At 41.9% G+C, this 16,313-nt stretch overlaps 1 protein-coding gene across 1 annotated transcript in view; it reads right to left on the bottom strand.

The window, feature by feature from the left end:
• LOC140201760 (V-type proton ATPase subunit B, brain isoform) overlaps positions 1–16,313 on the bottom strand; it is a 44,542-nt gene that overhangs the window by 4,197 nt on the left and 24,032 nt on the right. Inside the window, exons 9-13 of the mRNA XM_072266386.1 lie at positions 14,578–14,701; positions 12,422–12,572; positions 11,512–11,594; positions 8,766–8,870; positions 6,118–6,247 (exon numbers count right to left, since the gene is read on the bottom strand). Coding sequence (XP_072122487.1) covers positions 6,118–6,247; positions 8,766–8,870; positions 11,512–11,594; positions 12,422–12,572; positions 14,578–14,701 — 593 coding nt within the window. The remainder of the gene's footprint in view (positions 1–6,117; positions 6,248–8,765; positions 8,871–11,511; positions 11,595–12,421; positions 12,573–14,577; positions 14,702–16,313) is intronic.

Raw genomic sequence — 16,313 nt, 5'->3', positions numbered from 1 at the left:
GAGAGAAGGAGGGAGAAGAGGAATGCGGTAGTCATAGGGGATTCCATAGTCAGGGGAACGGACAGGAGATTCTGTGAGCCTGATAGAGATACCCGCATGGTGTGTTGCCTCCCAGGTGCCAGGGTACGGGATGTCTCGGATCGGGTCCTGAATATTCTGAAGGAGGAGAGTGAGCAGCCTGTTGTCTTAGTACATGTTGGTACCAATGACATAGACAGCACAAAGGAGGAGGTCCTGAAGAGAGATTTCCAGGAGTTAGGAAGGAAGCTGAGAAGCAGGACCACCAGGGTAGTAATCTCGGGATTGCTACCTGTGCCACGTACTAGCGAGGGCAAGAATAGCAGGATCAGGCAGATGAATGCGTGGCTGAGAGACTGGTGTAGGGGGCAGGGCTTCAGATTCTTGGATAATTGGGATCTCTTCTGGGGGAAGTATGACCTGTTCAAAAAGGACAGGTTACATCTGAACCCAAAGGGGACCAATATCCTGGCGGGAAAGTTTAATAGAGCTGTTAGGGAGGGTTTAAACTAATTTGGCAGGGGGATGGGAACCGGAATGACAGAGCGGAGGAAGGGGAAAACAGAAATAAATCTAAGATAGTGAGCAGTAAAAATGTCAGGAAAGACAGGCAGGTGATGGGGCAAATTTGTAGCCATTGGGATGAGTTGCACTGCAATAAAGTTACAGTGAAATCAAAGCAAAAAGTACCAAATACTGGTCTTAAGGTGTTATACTTAAATGCACGCAGCATAAGGAATAAGGTGGATGATCTTGTCGTACAGCTACAGATTGGCAGGTATAATATTGTGGCCACAACAGAGACGTGGCTAAAGGATGCATGTCTCTGGGAGCTAAACGTCCAAGGATACACGATGTATCGGAAGGATAGGAAGGTAAGCAGAGGGGGAGGTGTGGCTTTATTGGTAAGAAATGATATTAAATCATTAGAAAGAGGTGATATAGGATCGGAAGGTGCAGAATCTTTATGGGTTGAGCTAAGAAATTGCATTGGTAAAAGGACCCTGAAGGCAGTTATTTATAGGCCTCCAAATAGCGGCAGGGATGTGGACTACAAATTACAACAGGAAATAGAAAAGGCTTATCAGAAGGGCAGTGTTATGATAATTGTGGGGGATTTTAACATGCGAGTGGATTGGGAAGATCAGGTCGGCACTGGATCTCAAGAGAGAATTTGTAGAATGTGCAAGATGGCTTTTTAGAACAGCTTGTTGTTGAACCCACTAGAGGATCGGCTGTACTGGATTGGGTATTGTGTAATGAACCGGAGGTGATTAGAGAGATTGAGGTGAAGGAACCCTTAGGAGACAGTGATCATTACATGATTGAGCTCACTGTGAAATTTGAAAAAGAGAAGCCGAAATCTGACGTGTCGGTATTTCAGTGGAGTAAAGGAAATTACAGTGGCATGAGAGAGGAACTGGCCAAAGTTGACTGGAAAGGGACACTGGCAGGAAAGACGGCAGAGCAGCAGTGGCTGGAGTTTATGCGAGAAGTGAGGAAGGTGCAAGACAGGTATATTCCAAAAAAGAAGAAATTTTCGAATGGAAAAAGGATGCAACCATGGTCGACAAGAGAAGTCAAAGCCAAAGTTAAAGCAAAGGAAAGGGCATACAAGGAAGCAAAAATTAGTGGGAAGACAGAGGATTGGGAAGTTTTTAAAACCTTACAAAAGGAAACTAAGAAGGTCATTAAGAGGGAAAAGATTAACTATGAAAGGAAGCTAGCAAATAATATCAAAGAGGATACTAAAAGCTTTTTCAAGTATATAAAGAGTAAAAGACAGGTGAGACTAGATATAGGACCAATAGAAAATGATGCTGGAGAAATTGTAATGGGAGATAAGGAGATGGCAGAGGAACTGAACGAGTATTTTGCATCAGTCTTCACTGAGGAAGACATCAGCAGTATACCGGACACTCAAGGGTGGCAGGAAAGAGAAGTGTGCGCAGTCACAATTACGACAGAGAAAGTACTCAGGAAGCTGAATAGCCTAAAGGTAGATAAATCTCCCTGACCAGATGGAATGCACCTGCGTGTTCTGAAGGAAGTAGCTGTGGAGATTGCGGAGGCATTAGCGATGATCTTTCAAATCCCGATAAGATTCTGGCATGGTTCCGGAGGACTGGAAGATTACAAATGACACTCCGCTATTTAAGAAGGGGGCAACGAAGCAAAAAGGAAATTATAGACCTGTTAGCTTGACATCGGTGGTTGGGAAGTTGTTGGAGTCGATTGTCAAGGATGAAGTTACAGAGTACCTGGAGGCGTATGACAAGATAGGCAGAACTCAGCATGGATTCCTTAAAGGAAAATGCTGCCTGACAATCCTATTACAATTTTTTGAGGAAATTACCAGTAGGCTAGACAAGGGAGATGCTGTGTATGTTGTATATTTGGATTTTCAGAAGGCCTTTGACAAGGTGCCACACATGAGGCTACTTAACAAGATAACAGCCCATGGAATTACGGGAAAGTTACATACGTGGATACAGCGTTGGCTGATTGGCAGGAAACAGAGAGTGGGAATAAAGGGATCCTATTCTGGATGGCTGCCGGTTACCAGTGGTGTTCCACAGGGGTCCGTGTTGGGGCCGCTTCTTTTTACATTGTACATCAACGATTTGGATTATGGAATAGATGACTTTGTGGCTAAGTTTGCTGACGATACAAAGATAGGTGGAGGGGCCGGTAGCGCTGAGGAAACAGAGAGTCTGCAGAGAGACTTGGATAGATTGGAAGAATGGGCAAAGAAGTGGCAAATGAAATACAATGTTGGAAAGTGTATGGTTATGCACTTTGGCAGAAGAAATAAACGGGCAGACTATTATTTAAATGGGAAAAGATTTCAAAGTTCTGAGATGCAATGGGACTTGGGAGTCCTCATACAGGATACCCTTAAGGTTAACCTCCAGGTTGAGTCGGTGGTGAAGAAGGCGAATGCAATGTTGGCATTCATTTCTTGAGGAATAGAGTATAGGAGCAGGGATGTGATGTTGAGGCTCTATAAGGCGCTGGTGAGACCTCACTTGGAATACTGTGGGCAGTTTTGGTCTTCTTATTTAAGAAAGGATGTGCTGACGTTGGAGACGGTACAGAGAAGATTCACTAGAATGATTCCGGGAATGAGAGGGTTAACATATGAGGAACGTTTGTCCGCTCTTGGACTGTATTACTTGGAGTTTAGAAGAATGAGGGGAGACCTCATAGAAATATTTCGAATGTTGAAAGGCATGGACAGAGTGGATGTGGCAAAGTTGTTTCCCATGATGGGGGAGCCTAGTACGAGAGGGCATGACTTAAGGATTGAAGGGCGCCCATTCAGAACAGAAATGCAAAGAAATTTTTTTAGTCAGAGGGTGGTGAATCTATGGAATTTGTTGCCATGGGCAGCAGTGGAGGCCGAGTCATTGGGTGTATTTAAGGCAGAGATTGATAGGTATCTGAGTAGCCAGGGCATCAAAGGTTATGGTGAGAAGGCGGGGGAGTGGGACTAAATGGTAGATTGGATCAGCTCATGATAAAATGACAGAGCAGACTCGATGGGCCAAATTGCTGACTTCTGCTCCTTTGTCTTATGGTCTATCAGCTTTGCACATCTGGACACTGCAATTTTTCCCCATTCTTCTTTACAAAACTGCTCAAGCACTGTCAGATTGCATAGGGATCGTGAGTGAACAGCCTTTTTCAAGTCCAGCCACAAATTCTCAATTAGATCGAGGTTGATTCTGACTTGGCCACTCCAGGAACCTAACTTTTGTTGTTTTTAAGCCATTTCTGTGTAGCTTTAGCTTTATGCTTGGGGTCACTGTCTTGCTGGAAAACAAATTTTCTCCCAAATCACAGTTCTCTCGCAGACTGCATCAGGTTTTCCTCCAAGATTTCCCTGTATTTTGCTGCATTAATTTTACCCTCTACCTGATTCAATGTTGTAAAACAATAAAACATGAAAACTTCCAAGGGGGAAGGATGAATACCTTTTATAGGCACTGTATATTAACATAGATTTCAAAATTATATTAACATTATATAAAAGAAAATTCCAGCTGCATGACAACGGTTCTGTGTGCAAGAGCATTTCAGTAACTGTGCGACTGCGCAGCTTAGAGGGAACAGTGCTTCCACGAGAATTTCACCTTCCCCTCCACTGAATACTCCAAATACAAAGTCTGCTTCCTTTGTGAATACCAATGAAAAGTATTTGTTTAGGTCCTCACTCAGACCTTCTAGCTCATGCGCTGAACATCCTTGTTGCTCCTAATGGCCCTGGATCCTTCCTTGTTTTTTTTTGTCCTTTTATATACTTAAAGAATGCCGTTAGATTTTATCCTATATGCTAATGATATTTGTGACCCCACTTTGTCTTCCTAATTTTCTTTTTAAGCATTTTCCTATACTTTTTATTCATACAACTGACCTCCCCAAAATTTAGTTCTCTATACATTTTTATTCTTTCTATCCAACCATCAATATCCCTTGTCCTGTGAGGTGGGGGGGTATGGCTTATTCTGTTTGTGGAAAGTCACCTCCGTTGTGATTGGCTAGTTTAGAAACTGCAGCTGCTTTCCCCATCAGTTAACTGCCTGGTGTCCAGTTTCGAATATCCTGGGTATATGGAGAGCATATGTGGGAGGTTTATCTCTTTTCTTTTGTTTAAGGCAAGCGGTGCACATAACCATTGGGAAGATATGCCCTGCGTGCACTTTTAACACGTTTGTTGAGTATTCAACTTTGTAGTTTCTGTCACTTGGTGAACATGAATGTTTGGTCAAATTTTACTGTTTGTAAATAAATGATTAATATACTTATTCGCAGTCAGTGTTTTTTTGTCTCACTTGCCAGACCCGCAATCCTGATTCAACATTACACCTCGACATCCAGTGTTCCCTGTACTTGTTACCCTTGATTTTCATCCTTACAAAAACCTGGCCTTGAACTCATGCTACTTCTTTGAATGTTCCCCGTTCTACAAGTGTGATTTATCTGCAAGTAGGTTCTCCCAAGCTAGCTTTTCCAGATACAATCTTATTTTAATAACATTGGCTTTCCCCAAATTTAAGATCTTTGTTCCCAACTTTCTCCATAACCACTTTGAAAAATACAGAGTTATGGTCACAACACTTAAAATATTCCCCCTCCGACACTCTGTCCACTTGACCGACTACATTTCCCAAGACAAATTCCTGTAATACTTCTTCTCTCAATGATCTATCTACATACCATGACAAAAAGCTCTCTTGGACACACCTCAAAAATTCCACCCTCTTACACCAAGGCAACCTCAGTTTATATCTGGAAAATTGAAATCCCCTATCATGCTTTAAAAACATAGGGATATAATCTATCCCTGCTAAAAGCCTACATATCTTTTCCTCTATTTCCTGTTGACAGTTGTGAGATCCATAATAAACCCCTACTAAAAAGCAACACCTTTTCTGTTCCTAATCTATACTCACGTGGCCTCATTTGAGTAGATGTCTAGGAGATCTTCTCCTAAAACCGAAATAATGCGTCCATTTATGAACAGTGCAATGCCACCTCCCATCTAACCTGAAAATTCCCAGGATGCAGAGTTACTAGTCCTGCCTGTTTTTCAACCACTCCTGCCCATTTCCTCACACACCCCTAAGATGTATGAGGTTGTGGGTAAATTGCCCCAGCTGTGCAAGTGAGTGGTAGAATTGCGGGGGGGGGGGGGGGGTGGGAGTTGATAAGAAAGTGGAACTAATGGAAGTAGGTCTCACGTACTGGATACTTAAATATCAGAGATTTAGTGGCTCAAAAAGCCTGGTTCCATGCTGCGTAACTCTACGACACAGTATGCAACATCCCATCTGTCACTTAACAGTAAAGTGATTCTCCCACTGAGACAGGAGATTGAAATACCACATGTACTGGGTTTCCAAATACACTGGCTCATACACAGCCTTATTAAAAGCTTAAAATGCTCATTTGAACTATGCTTTTGCCGGGGGGGGGGGGGGGGGGACAATGGAACTATTGCTTGTTATGGCTGGAAAATAAGCCCGTAAAACTCTGCTGTTTCATAGAAGAACCTGGAGAGCTCCCTCCCAACTCTGATTCTGAATGAAACTTTACCCTGAGCAATAAAATTCTTCTCGAATTTCTGAAGGAATTCCAGAAACAGTAGGTCATCAGGAGTAAGAGCTTCCTCTCCAACCACAGCTTTCATGGCCTGGACATCCTTACCAATAGCATAGCACGCATACTGAAAGAGAAAAACATTGGTGTATGTTTCATCAGGATGCCAAGGTACCATCAACAATGTTGAACATCTTGGGTACACATTATTCTTTGATCACTAGAGCTTTATGAGCCTTCCATTATACTTCTAATTCAATGAAATCAAATACTGAAAGGGGAGTACAATAGTATAGCCAATTTTTGTAATAGTAACTAAAAATATAAGGAAGAAAAAATTAATCAGAAACTCAACACAGTAACTCCAAGCCTCAATGCTCTCAGATTCTGTCAATTTCCAGAACCAAGGTTCAAACTTTGAGCTTACTAACAAGACCAGCTACTTCCAACTTCGCAAAATAATGTTGTCTGACCTTATCCCCAATGATCCAGAATTACTCATCTGTGCTGTCACTATTACCACAAAAACGTTCCTTTTCCACTCAGGGTTAATATCCACTGAAAATGTTAACACTTATAACCTGCAGAAAAGAAAGGAAATATATTGATCCTTATCAGTCCGTACTGGTCTGCAACTGTAAAAACGTCATTCTCAAATACAGTACGTGGCCTCCTCTACGTATGCGATAAGGCACACTCAAGTTGGAAGAGCAACACCTTATATTCCTTCTGGGTAGCCTCCAACCTGATGGCATGAAGATCCATTTCTCAAACTTCTGGAAATTGCCCCTCCTCAACTCTCCTCCACCATTCCCCATTCCCCTCTCTCACCTTATCTCCTTACCTGCCCCTCAGCTCCCTCTGGTGCTCCTCCCCTTTCCCTTTCTTCCATGGCCTTCTGGCCTCTATCAGAAACCCCCTCTTCTCCAGCCTTGTATCTCTTTCACCAATAGACTTCCCAGCTCTTTACCTCACCCCTCCCTCTGCCAGTTTCACCTATCACCTTGTACTATCACTACCTTGTGCTTCTTCCTCCCCCCCCCCCCCCCACATTCTTACTCTGACTTCTAATCTCTTTTTTCCAGTCCTGACGAAGAGTCTCAGCCTGAAACGTTGACTGTTTACTCTTTTCCATAGATGCTGCCTGGCCAGCTAAGTTCCTCCAGCATTTTGTGCATGTTACTTTGATTTCCAGCATCTGCAGATTTTCACTTGCTTGTGATTCTCAAATACAATCCCACCTCAATCCTCAGGTCTGCATTTCCCTAATAATTCAGACCCTATAAATGCTACACAACGTCCCAAATTAATTAATTTTTTTCTTCTCTCTCTGTTTAGTCTTCCCTCCATCTTTGCTGAAGAATTTTAAAGCACTTTCTCTTCACACTCTTGAACTCCATCTCCACACTGTGTTGCTACATCTCTCAACAGATGCAAATTCCTTTTAATTTCTTAAGAGTGCCCTGTGCTTTCCTCTGTTCCTTACTCCCTGTCCTGCAGAATCAGGTGTGATGTACAAATAGCTTGATTAATTATTGTGTGCATGATAGCACTTTTTAGAAAAGATAAAAGCCTATTTAGATGCCAGCCCTTATGTAAATTTAGCTTGACCTATGATAATTGAATTGCGGTTGCAGGAATATAGGAAGAAATGAAAAGAATTCAGCTACCAGAAAATAATAAATTCCCAGGTACCCCACTTAAGTTCATGCACGGTATTAGAATTATGTTATTAAAATCACTACTCAAAATCTAAACATAGATCAAATTGAGGCTTGCAAGAATGACATTGATTGTTATACAAGAGTACTAAAGGGAAAGTTGGCTCTCGCAATTCTCTCTTGAAAAAATTAGCAGGCACGAAATGGGAAGCTAATGCTCACACACTTAGATCAACTGCCCTAGCACTCTGCTATGCACCTGCAGAATACTGTGCACCTGAGGGGCAGATCAGCCCATGCAAAGAAAATTGACCCATTGCTTAACGAAACCTGCCGAATAATCACAGGCACACTGTACCCCACACCCACTAACATCATTTACAGACTTGCAGGCATTGCTCCCCCAGAGATCTGAAGATACAACAAAAATTGAAAAAGGTAAACAGAACTCAGATCCACGGCACCCACTACACCATCATGTGCCAGTTTCCAATCCCCTAAAATCGAGGAAAAGCTTTGCTACAGTGGAGGAACTACCGCACGGAACATCCCCCCCAAACATACAGGACTGACCTCCGGCAACAAACAGAAGCCAGAACCCCACCAAACAATACAGTGCAAGACCCCACAGAAATGTTGCCAGACTGGGCACTGCTTGACAGATGGAAGTGGTGCACGCTCAACAGAGCAAGAGCGGGAGTTTGAGGGGAGACAATATGGCAAAGTGGGGTTTAAAGACCAGAAAATCCTGTGAGTGTGGCGAAAGGGTGCAGAATATTGAACACGTTCTGCGCAACTGCCCACTCTCACCTGATTTACCTGACACTGACCTGCTCAACATCAACCAAATAACACTAGAGTGGCTGGCTGTCTGGTGCGACAAGCGATGATGATGATGATGACGACGACTAATGAGAATGAATCAAGTTCAGCTATCTAACAGGCTGTCCTCAAATGGCTTAACAGGTGACAACTGTTCCTCACCAGCTGGTTGGAAACATCCGCATGATCCTTCCGTGTCATTCCCTCTCCAATAGCAGACTTCATCAACCTCGACAGTGAAGGAAGCACATTAATTGGTGGATAGATCTATGGGAAAGCAGCACAAAACAATAATAAAGACATAAATATGGAAGTGCTTAAACCAGAAGGGCTTCCTTCTTAACTGGAAGATAGGCACAAAAATTTAAAAAAGGCCTACAGATGTCACAAATACTCAGATCAGGCTGCATCTGTGGGAAGAGAAACAGAGTTAATGTTTCAGATCGAAGTTTCAGAACTGGAAGGGAGACAAAAGAACTTGCAAGTTGCAGGGATAGTGGGTTGTCTCTAATAGGTAAAAACTAGGGGATAAGTTGTAGTCATAGAACACAGCACAGAAACCAGCCCTTTGGCCCACCTTATCCATGTCAAACTATTATTCTGCCTTTTCCCATAAACATGCACCTGAGCCACAGAGGTCCATACCTCTGCCATCCATGTACCTATCCAAACCTCTTAAATGTTGAAATCAAGTCCGCATCCACCACTTCTTCTGGCAGCTCATTCCACACTCTCACCACCCTCTGAGTAAAATTCCCCTGCAATGTTCCCCTTAAACATTTCACCTTCCACCTTAACCCATGAGTTCTAATCTCACCCAACCACAGCGGAGATCCGCCATCTGCTGAGAGCCAGATCAGAGGCATTCAAGTTTGGTGACCAAGAAAGTTACAAGAGATCTAGGTACAATCTCTGGAAAGTCATCGCAGAGGCAAAATGGCAATTCAGACTAAACTTGAATCAACAAAGGATGATCAACAATTGCAGCAGAGCTTGAATACTATCACCTCTTATAAAGTTAAATCAAGTGACAACAGGGCTTTGCTTCCAGATGAGCTCTATGCTCGCCATGACCATCAAAACATGGAGGAACCATCATGAACATCCACAGCCCATGAAGTTCCTGTGATTTCAATCTGAGGCCGAAGTGCAGGCAGCCTTCAGGAGGGTGAACCCATGAAAAGCATCCAGCCTAGACAGGGTACCTGGCCAAGTACTAAAGACCTGTGCTGCTCAACTGACTGGAGTGTTCAGTGAGAGATCTTTAATTTCTTGCTTCAGCAGTCAAAAGTACCCAGCTGCTTCAAGCAGGCTTCAATTACCTTGGTGCCTAAGAAAGTGATAACCTGCCTCAATAACCATTGTCCAGTAGCACTTACATCCATAGTGATGAAGTGCCTTAAAAGGTTGGTTATGAAACACATCAACTCTTGCTGGAGAAGCAACTTGGATCCACTCCAATTTGCCTACTGGAGTAACAGGTCTACTGCAGATCCCATCTCACTGTCTCTTCACTCAACTGTGGAACACCTGGACAGCAAAGATGCATACATCAGGATGCTCTTTATCGACAACAGCTCAGCATTCAGATCCTTCATCCCTGCAAAACTAATTAATATAAGCTTCAAGACCTTGGCCTCAATACCTCTTTGTGCAGTTGGATCCTGGATTTCCTCACTTGCAGACTCCAGTCAGTCTGGATTGGCAATACTTCCTCCACGATTTCCATCAGTACAGATGCACCACAAGGCTTAGCCCCACGCTCTACTCACTTTATACTTTAGACTATGTGGCTAAGTACAGCCCCAATGCCATATTCAAGGTTGCTGATGACACCACGGTCATAGGTTGAATCAAGGGTGGTGATGAATCAGCATGTAGGAGGGAGACTGAAAATCTGGCTGAGTGGTGTCATAACAGCACCTTTTTACTCAATATCAGCAAGACCAAGGAGCTGATCATTGACTTCAGAAGCAGGAAACCAGAGGTCCATGAGCCAGTCTTCATCTGAGGATCAGCAGTGGAGAGGATCAGCAACTTTAAACTCCTCGGTGTCATCACTTTGGAGGACCTCTCCTGGGCCCAGCACTCAAGTGCAATTATGAAGAAAGCACAGCCACACCACTCAGGCCATGTTCTTTTCTTGCGGCTCAGGAAGGTGGTACAGAAGCCTCGGGACTCACAGCACCAGGCTCAGGAAGAGTTATTTCTACCCCTCAATCATCAGGCTCCAAAGCCAAAGGGGATAACTTCACTCATCTTCACTTACCCCATCATTGAACTGTTCTCCTAACCTTTGGACTCACTTTCAAGGAGTCTCCATCTTGTGTTCTCGATATTTATTGTTTGTTTATTTATTATTATTTCTTTCTTTTCGTATTGCAGTTTGTCTTTTGCACACTGGTCTTTCATTGGATTCTATTATGGCTAATATTCTATTATGGATTTATCGAGTATGCCCACTAGAAATTAATCTTAGGGTTGTATATGGTGGCATCAATGTAATTTGATAATAAATTTTCTTTGAACTTTGGAAAAAAGCCTGCTTACTTTTACCCTATTTATACCCCTCAAATTTATACACCTCTATCAACTCTCCCCTTACTCTCCTATGCTCCACGGAATAACCTTATAAACAAGGTTATCTGGTCAGTGAGTGAATGGGGACAGTTAGAGAGTGAATACAGACACTAAAATATGTGGTAGTTGCAAAATGAAGAGCTGAAAGTTACAAGTAGGTGGTTTCTTCATAAACTTTATCAAATATTTCATGCCAACTTAGCCCATTACTTTTTGGTGCAGAGCTTGAGTCTCCATAAGAGAAAACTGTCAATTATAACATTTTGTTTTGAAAGTGAATGCTCTCACTGGGTGCTTGTGACTATATAAAAGAGCTAAAAAGACTTACTTGTCTGTTGTGCAACTGACGATCTACGTAAATCTGTCCTTCAGTGATATAGCCAGTCAGATCAGGAATTGGGTGAGTGATATCTATCACATAGAAGAAAAAGCATTAAAATTCATTACAACCAGCATCATACATTGTTATATAAATCCTTCATTATTGCAATTTTTTAAAAACTGGATCCAATTAGATTTATTTTTGGATAGTTTGCTTGGTCATAGCCAGTTGAGCAGATTTTCTCACCCATAGTACCAGTTTACACAGTGTTGAACCAGCAGGTAATTAATCAATTTAATTAGTGTGTGGTAAGTGCCCCTCTGCTTTGTCAGGAAGGCAAATATTTATACTTTACTGGAACTTGTATTCACATTTGTGTTAATGTGCGATTTCACAAAGTAACTGGTAATCCTGGGGATACTGCTCCACATTTAACATGCCTAAGCTCCCAGACCGAGTCACAGGGGACTCATACTTTAGGAAACAACTATTTCACCATGGGGACAAGATCTACTAATAATCCAAACAGCAGAATTTTTTCCAAAGACCAAGCACTGCAATAATTTAACAGCTAAGATAGACTAAGACCTGCTATTTTGAGAATATCCTGAGAGAAAAGAACACAGAATAACATTCTGATGTTATTTGTAGGGAGCTACAGAAAGTTTTTGCTAATGTTTTTTATACAAAAGAAAAAAAATCTTTCCTTCTTCCTGTCTGTTACTTATTCTACAATTTAATCTGTGAGTGGAACAGTATCACTCAACTACCCGACTCACTCAAAAGTTAACCATTTTCTTTAATTTCCTTCTGCTTACTTCCTTTTGGTCCAACTTCCTGGCTTTCTAAAATCTTCCCAGTCACCAGACTTTACAAGAGACAGTAATAGTAATCATCTTCACACTGATTTGCTCACCATCGTTAGGCATAGTCAGGATGGGGATCTGCGTGATAGAACCATTCCTACCCTCGACACGCCCAGCTCTCTCATAAATGGTAGCCAGATCAGTATACATGTAACCAGGGAAACCACGACGACCAGGCACTTCCTCCCGAGCCGCTGAAACCTGCCATGATTACACAACAGGACAATATATTCTTGGCATGCCCAGCAGCGGGCAAACGTACAAAAGTATAACATATTGTCAGCAACATTTATTGTAGTGACTTGGAGTACAACAGAAAAGACACCACAGTTCTCTTCAATTTTATACATATAATACATTAAGTATAATATTTATAAATGATCATTTAACTACTGGAATACAGCTTTGTAAATATAGCCAAAGCCCTGAAAAAGTATTTGTCCTCTTTGTAATTACATTAACTGTCCACAAATGCAATACTGTATATTACCTTACCGACTCACCCAATTTGCAGATGCAGAAAATTGAATATTTTCAATGAATTCATAAGAATAAATACCCGTCTCTCTATAAGCTCCAACAGTATGGTAGATTTTCAACAGAATAAACCAAAATGAAGACAAAAAAAACATTTAAGACAGGTCAGAGAAATGATAAGAGAAGCACAAATCTGGGGAAGGATACAAGACCATCTCATAGCTCGGAGCTCAGTGCAAACCATCGTGAAAAAGTGGGAAAAAAGCCACACCGCCTACATCAGACCAGCCCTCTAAACTTAGTCGCCAGAGAAGAATGGCACTTGTAAGACAGGTCATTGCGATGTCAACAGTCACTTTGAGTGAGTGGCAGAAGTCAGTGGCTGCAACTGGAGATGAAGTTCATCACTCCACAATTTCTAAGGCCTCGCACAAAAAAGGGTTTCTATGGAAGAGTGGCAAGGAAGAAGCCCTAGCTAAAAAAAAAACCCATATCCTTGTCCATCAACAGTTTACAAAGAGTCACTTAGAAGATGCTGTAAAGATGTGGAAGAAGGTCTTGTGGTCAGATGGGACCAAAGTGGAACTTCCTGGCCTCAACGCTAAGCGATGAGTATAGCACAAATCTTATACAGCGCATCAGACAGGTCACACCATCTCTACTGTAAAATATGGTGGAGGTAGCCTCAGGCTGGGGGGATGCTTTTCACAGCAGGAACTCGAAACCTGTCCAGGATCGATGGGAAAATGAATGCCACTAAATACAGAAAGATCTTGGATGAAAACCTGCTAGCCTTCGCCAGGAAGCTTAAACTGGGGATAAGTTCATCTTTCAGCAGGACAACAACTCAAAGCACACTGCCATAGCAGCCATGGATTGGTTTCAAACGAAGAAAATTAATGTTGTTGAGTGCCCCAGTCAAGTCCTGACCTTAACCCAATCAAATATCTCTGACATAACCTCAAGATTGCTGCCCACCACTGCTCTCCAACTAACCATCCATTTTACAAGGAGGAATGGGCAAACCTTGCTGCATCACATTGTGCAAGCTAATAGAGTAACAGAGAATTATCAAAAAAAGACTACTGGCTGTATTAGCTGCGATAGGTGGCTCAACTAGGTACTGAGCTGGTGGGGGGGGGGGTGAATACTTTTGGACTGCTGACATTCACAGCTTTTGAATTTTGAGTTTGTCATGCTTTACAATTTTCCCTGTTTTGGGGCTCCATTGTGAAAAAAGGAGCATGCGATTCAAATAAAAATTCTCAGTTAAATTGATCAAAATCCCTGGTTGTAATACTCAAATATGTGAACAAAGGGAAGGGGGCTGAATACTTCTACAAAGGACAGGATAAAAAAACAAATTGTTACGCTAAACCTATACAAATACTAGTTTGATATTAGATATCAGTAACTTTCAAAAGTGGACTGGGTAAATACATTGAGGAAAAACTAAACATGAACCTGGATTGGTCTTCAAAGGAACAATCGATGACTTGATAATGCAGATATCCACATCCTGACAGATTCAGAAATTACCTTGAGCAAAATCCTAAACCAAATATGCAAAACTAAAGCAATACAATTCTGTGTATGCATTCCTTATCTGCAGAGGCACACAATGTCAATAAATAACACGTGCTACCTAAAAATCACATATTTCAGGTTTTCATAAAACTTTTACTGTTATGTGGCATTTTTAGAAAGTTTAAAGTTTGTCTGAACTTACCTCTCGAAGCGCCTCAGCATAAGAGCTCATGTCAGTCAGAATAACCAGCACATGCTTCTCACACTGGTATGCCAGAAACTCGGCGGTAGTTAGGGCAAGTCGTGGAGTGATAATACGCTCAATACTACGGGAGACAAGTCAATAGTTCAATTTGGAGTTATCAATGTTTTAGTAAATTAAATGGCCAAACCAGGCAATAAACTTATCCAAATCTCTTCAGCTTTACTCTCAACAAGATGACTTTGGATTGGCTCTTATCAGCTTAACTCCCTAATTTACAATATACATTTGCAAGAAAAAGTTTGTGAACCCTTCACAACTATCTGGTTTTCTGCATTAATTACTTATAAATTGTGGTTTGATCTTCATCCAAGTCACAATAATAGACAAACACACAAACAATTGTCCTTCTCATCAATACTGAGTACACCACTTAAACAATCATAGTCAAGGTTCAAAAAAAAGTATGTGAGCCTCTGAGGTAATGCCTTCTACAAAAGCTATTTGGAGTTAGGTGTTCCAACCAATGAGATGAGATTGGAAGTGTGGGTTGTAGAGGTGCCCTGCCCTAGAAAAAAGACATACAAAGTCAGGTTACTGACTGCGCCTGCTCTTCTCAAGATCGATCTGTTTATGCACACCATGCCTCGATCAAAACAACTTGCAGAGGACCTCAGAAGAAGAATTGTAGAGATGCATGAAGCTGGAAAAGGCTATGAAAGTATTTCTAAACACCTGAGTGTTCATCAGCCCACAGTAAGAGAAATTGTCTACAAATGGAGGAAATTCAGTACTGTTGCCACACTCCCTGGGAGTGGGTGTCTTGTAAAGATCACACAAAGAGAACAATGTGCAATACTGAAGGAGGTGATAAAGAATCCAAAGGTAACAGCAAAAGACCTGCAGAACTCTCTAGAACTTACCAAAGTCTCTGTTCATGCGTCCACTATAAGAAAAACACTGAACAAGAATGGTGTTCATCAAAGGAATGCCACAGAGGAAACCACTGCTCTCCAAAAAAAAAACATTACTGCACATCTCAAGTTTGCAAAAGACCACCTGGACATTCCACAATGCTTCTGAGGCAATGTTCTGTGGACTGATGAGACAAAAGTTGAACTTTTTGGCAGAAATGTTCACCGCTGCGTTTGGAGGAAAATGGGCACTGCATACCAACACCAAAACCTCAGCCCAACTGTGAAGCATTGTGGAAGGAGCATCATGGTTTGGGGTTGCTCTGCTGCCTCAGGGTCTACACAGCTTGCAATCATTAAGGGAACAATGAATTCAAAATTATATCAAGACGTTTCACAGGAGAATGTCAGAGTAGCAGTCTGTCACCTGAAGCTTAGGAGAAGATGATGCAACAGTACAATGATCCGAAACACAAGAGTAAATCAACAACAGAATGGTTTACAAAGAAGAAAATTGGTATTTTCGATGGACCAAGTCAAAGTCCAGACCTCAATGCAATTGAGATGCTGTGGCATGACCTAAAGACGGTTGTTCATGTAAGGTATCCCAGAAATATTGATGAACTGAAACAGTATTGTATGGAGGAATCGTCTAAAATTCCTCCTCACCACTGTGCAAGTTTGATCAGCAGCTACAGGAAATGTTTGGTGGAAGTTATTGCTGCTAAAGGAGGTTCTACCAGTTAATAAATACAAAGGTTCACATACTTTTTCCAGCCTGGACTGTAGGTAATAAAATAATGTATTCAATAAAGACATGAA

This window comes from Mobula birostris, chromosome 8 (assembly GCF_030028105.1).
Source record: "Mobula birostris isolate sMobBir1 chromosome 8, sMobBir1.hap1, whole genome shotgun sequence".
Taxonomy (NCBI): domain Eukaryota; kingdom Metazoa; phylum Chordata; class Chondrichthyes; order Myliobatiformes; family Myliobatidae; genus Mobula; species Mobula birostris.
This window is presented reverse-complemented; position numbering and strand designations above follow the sequence as displayed.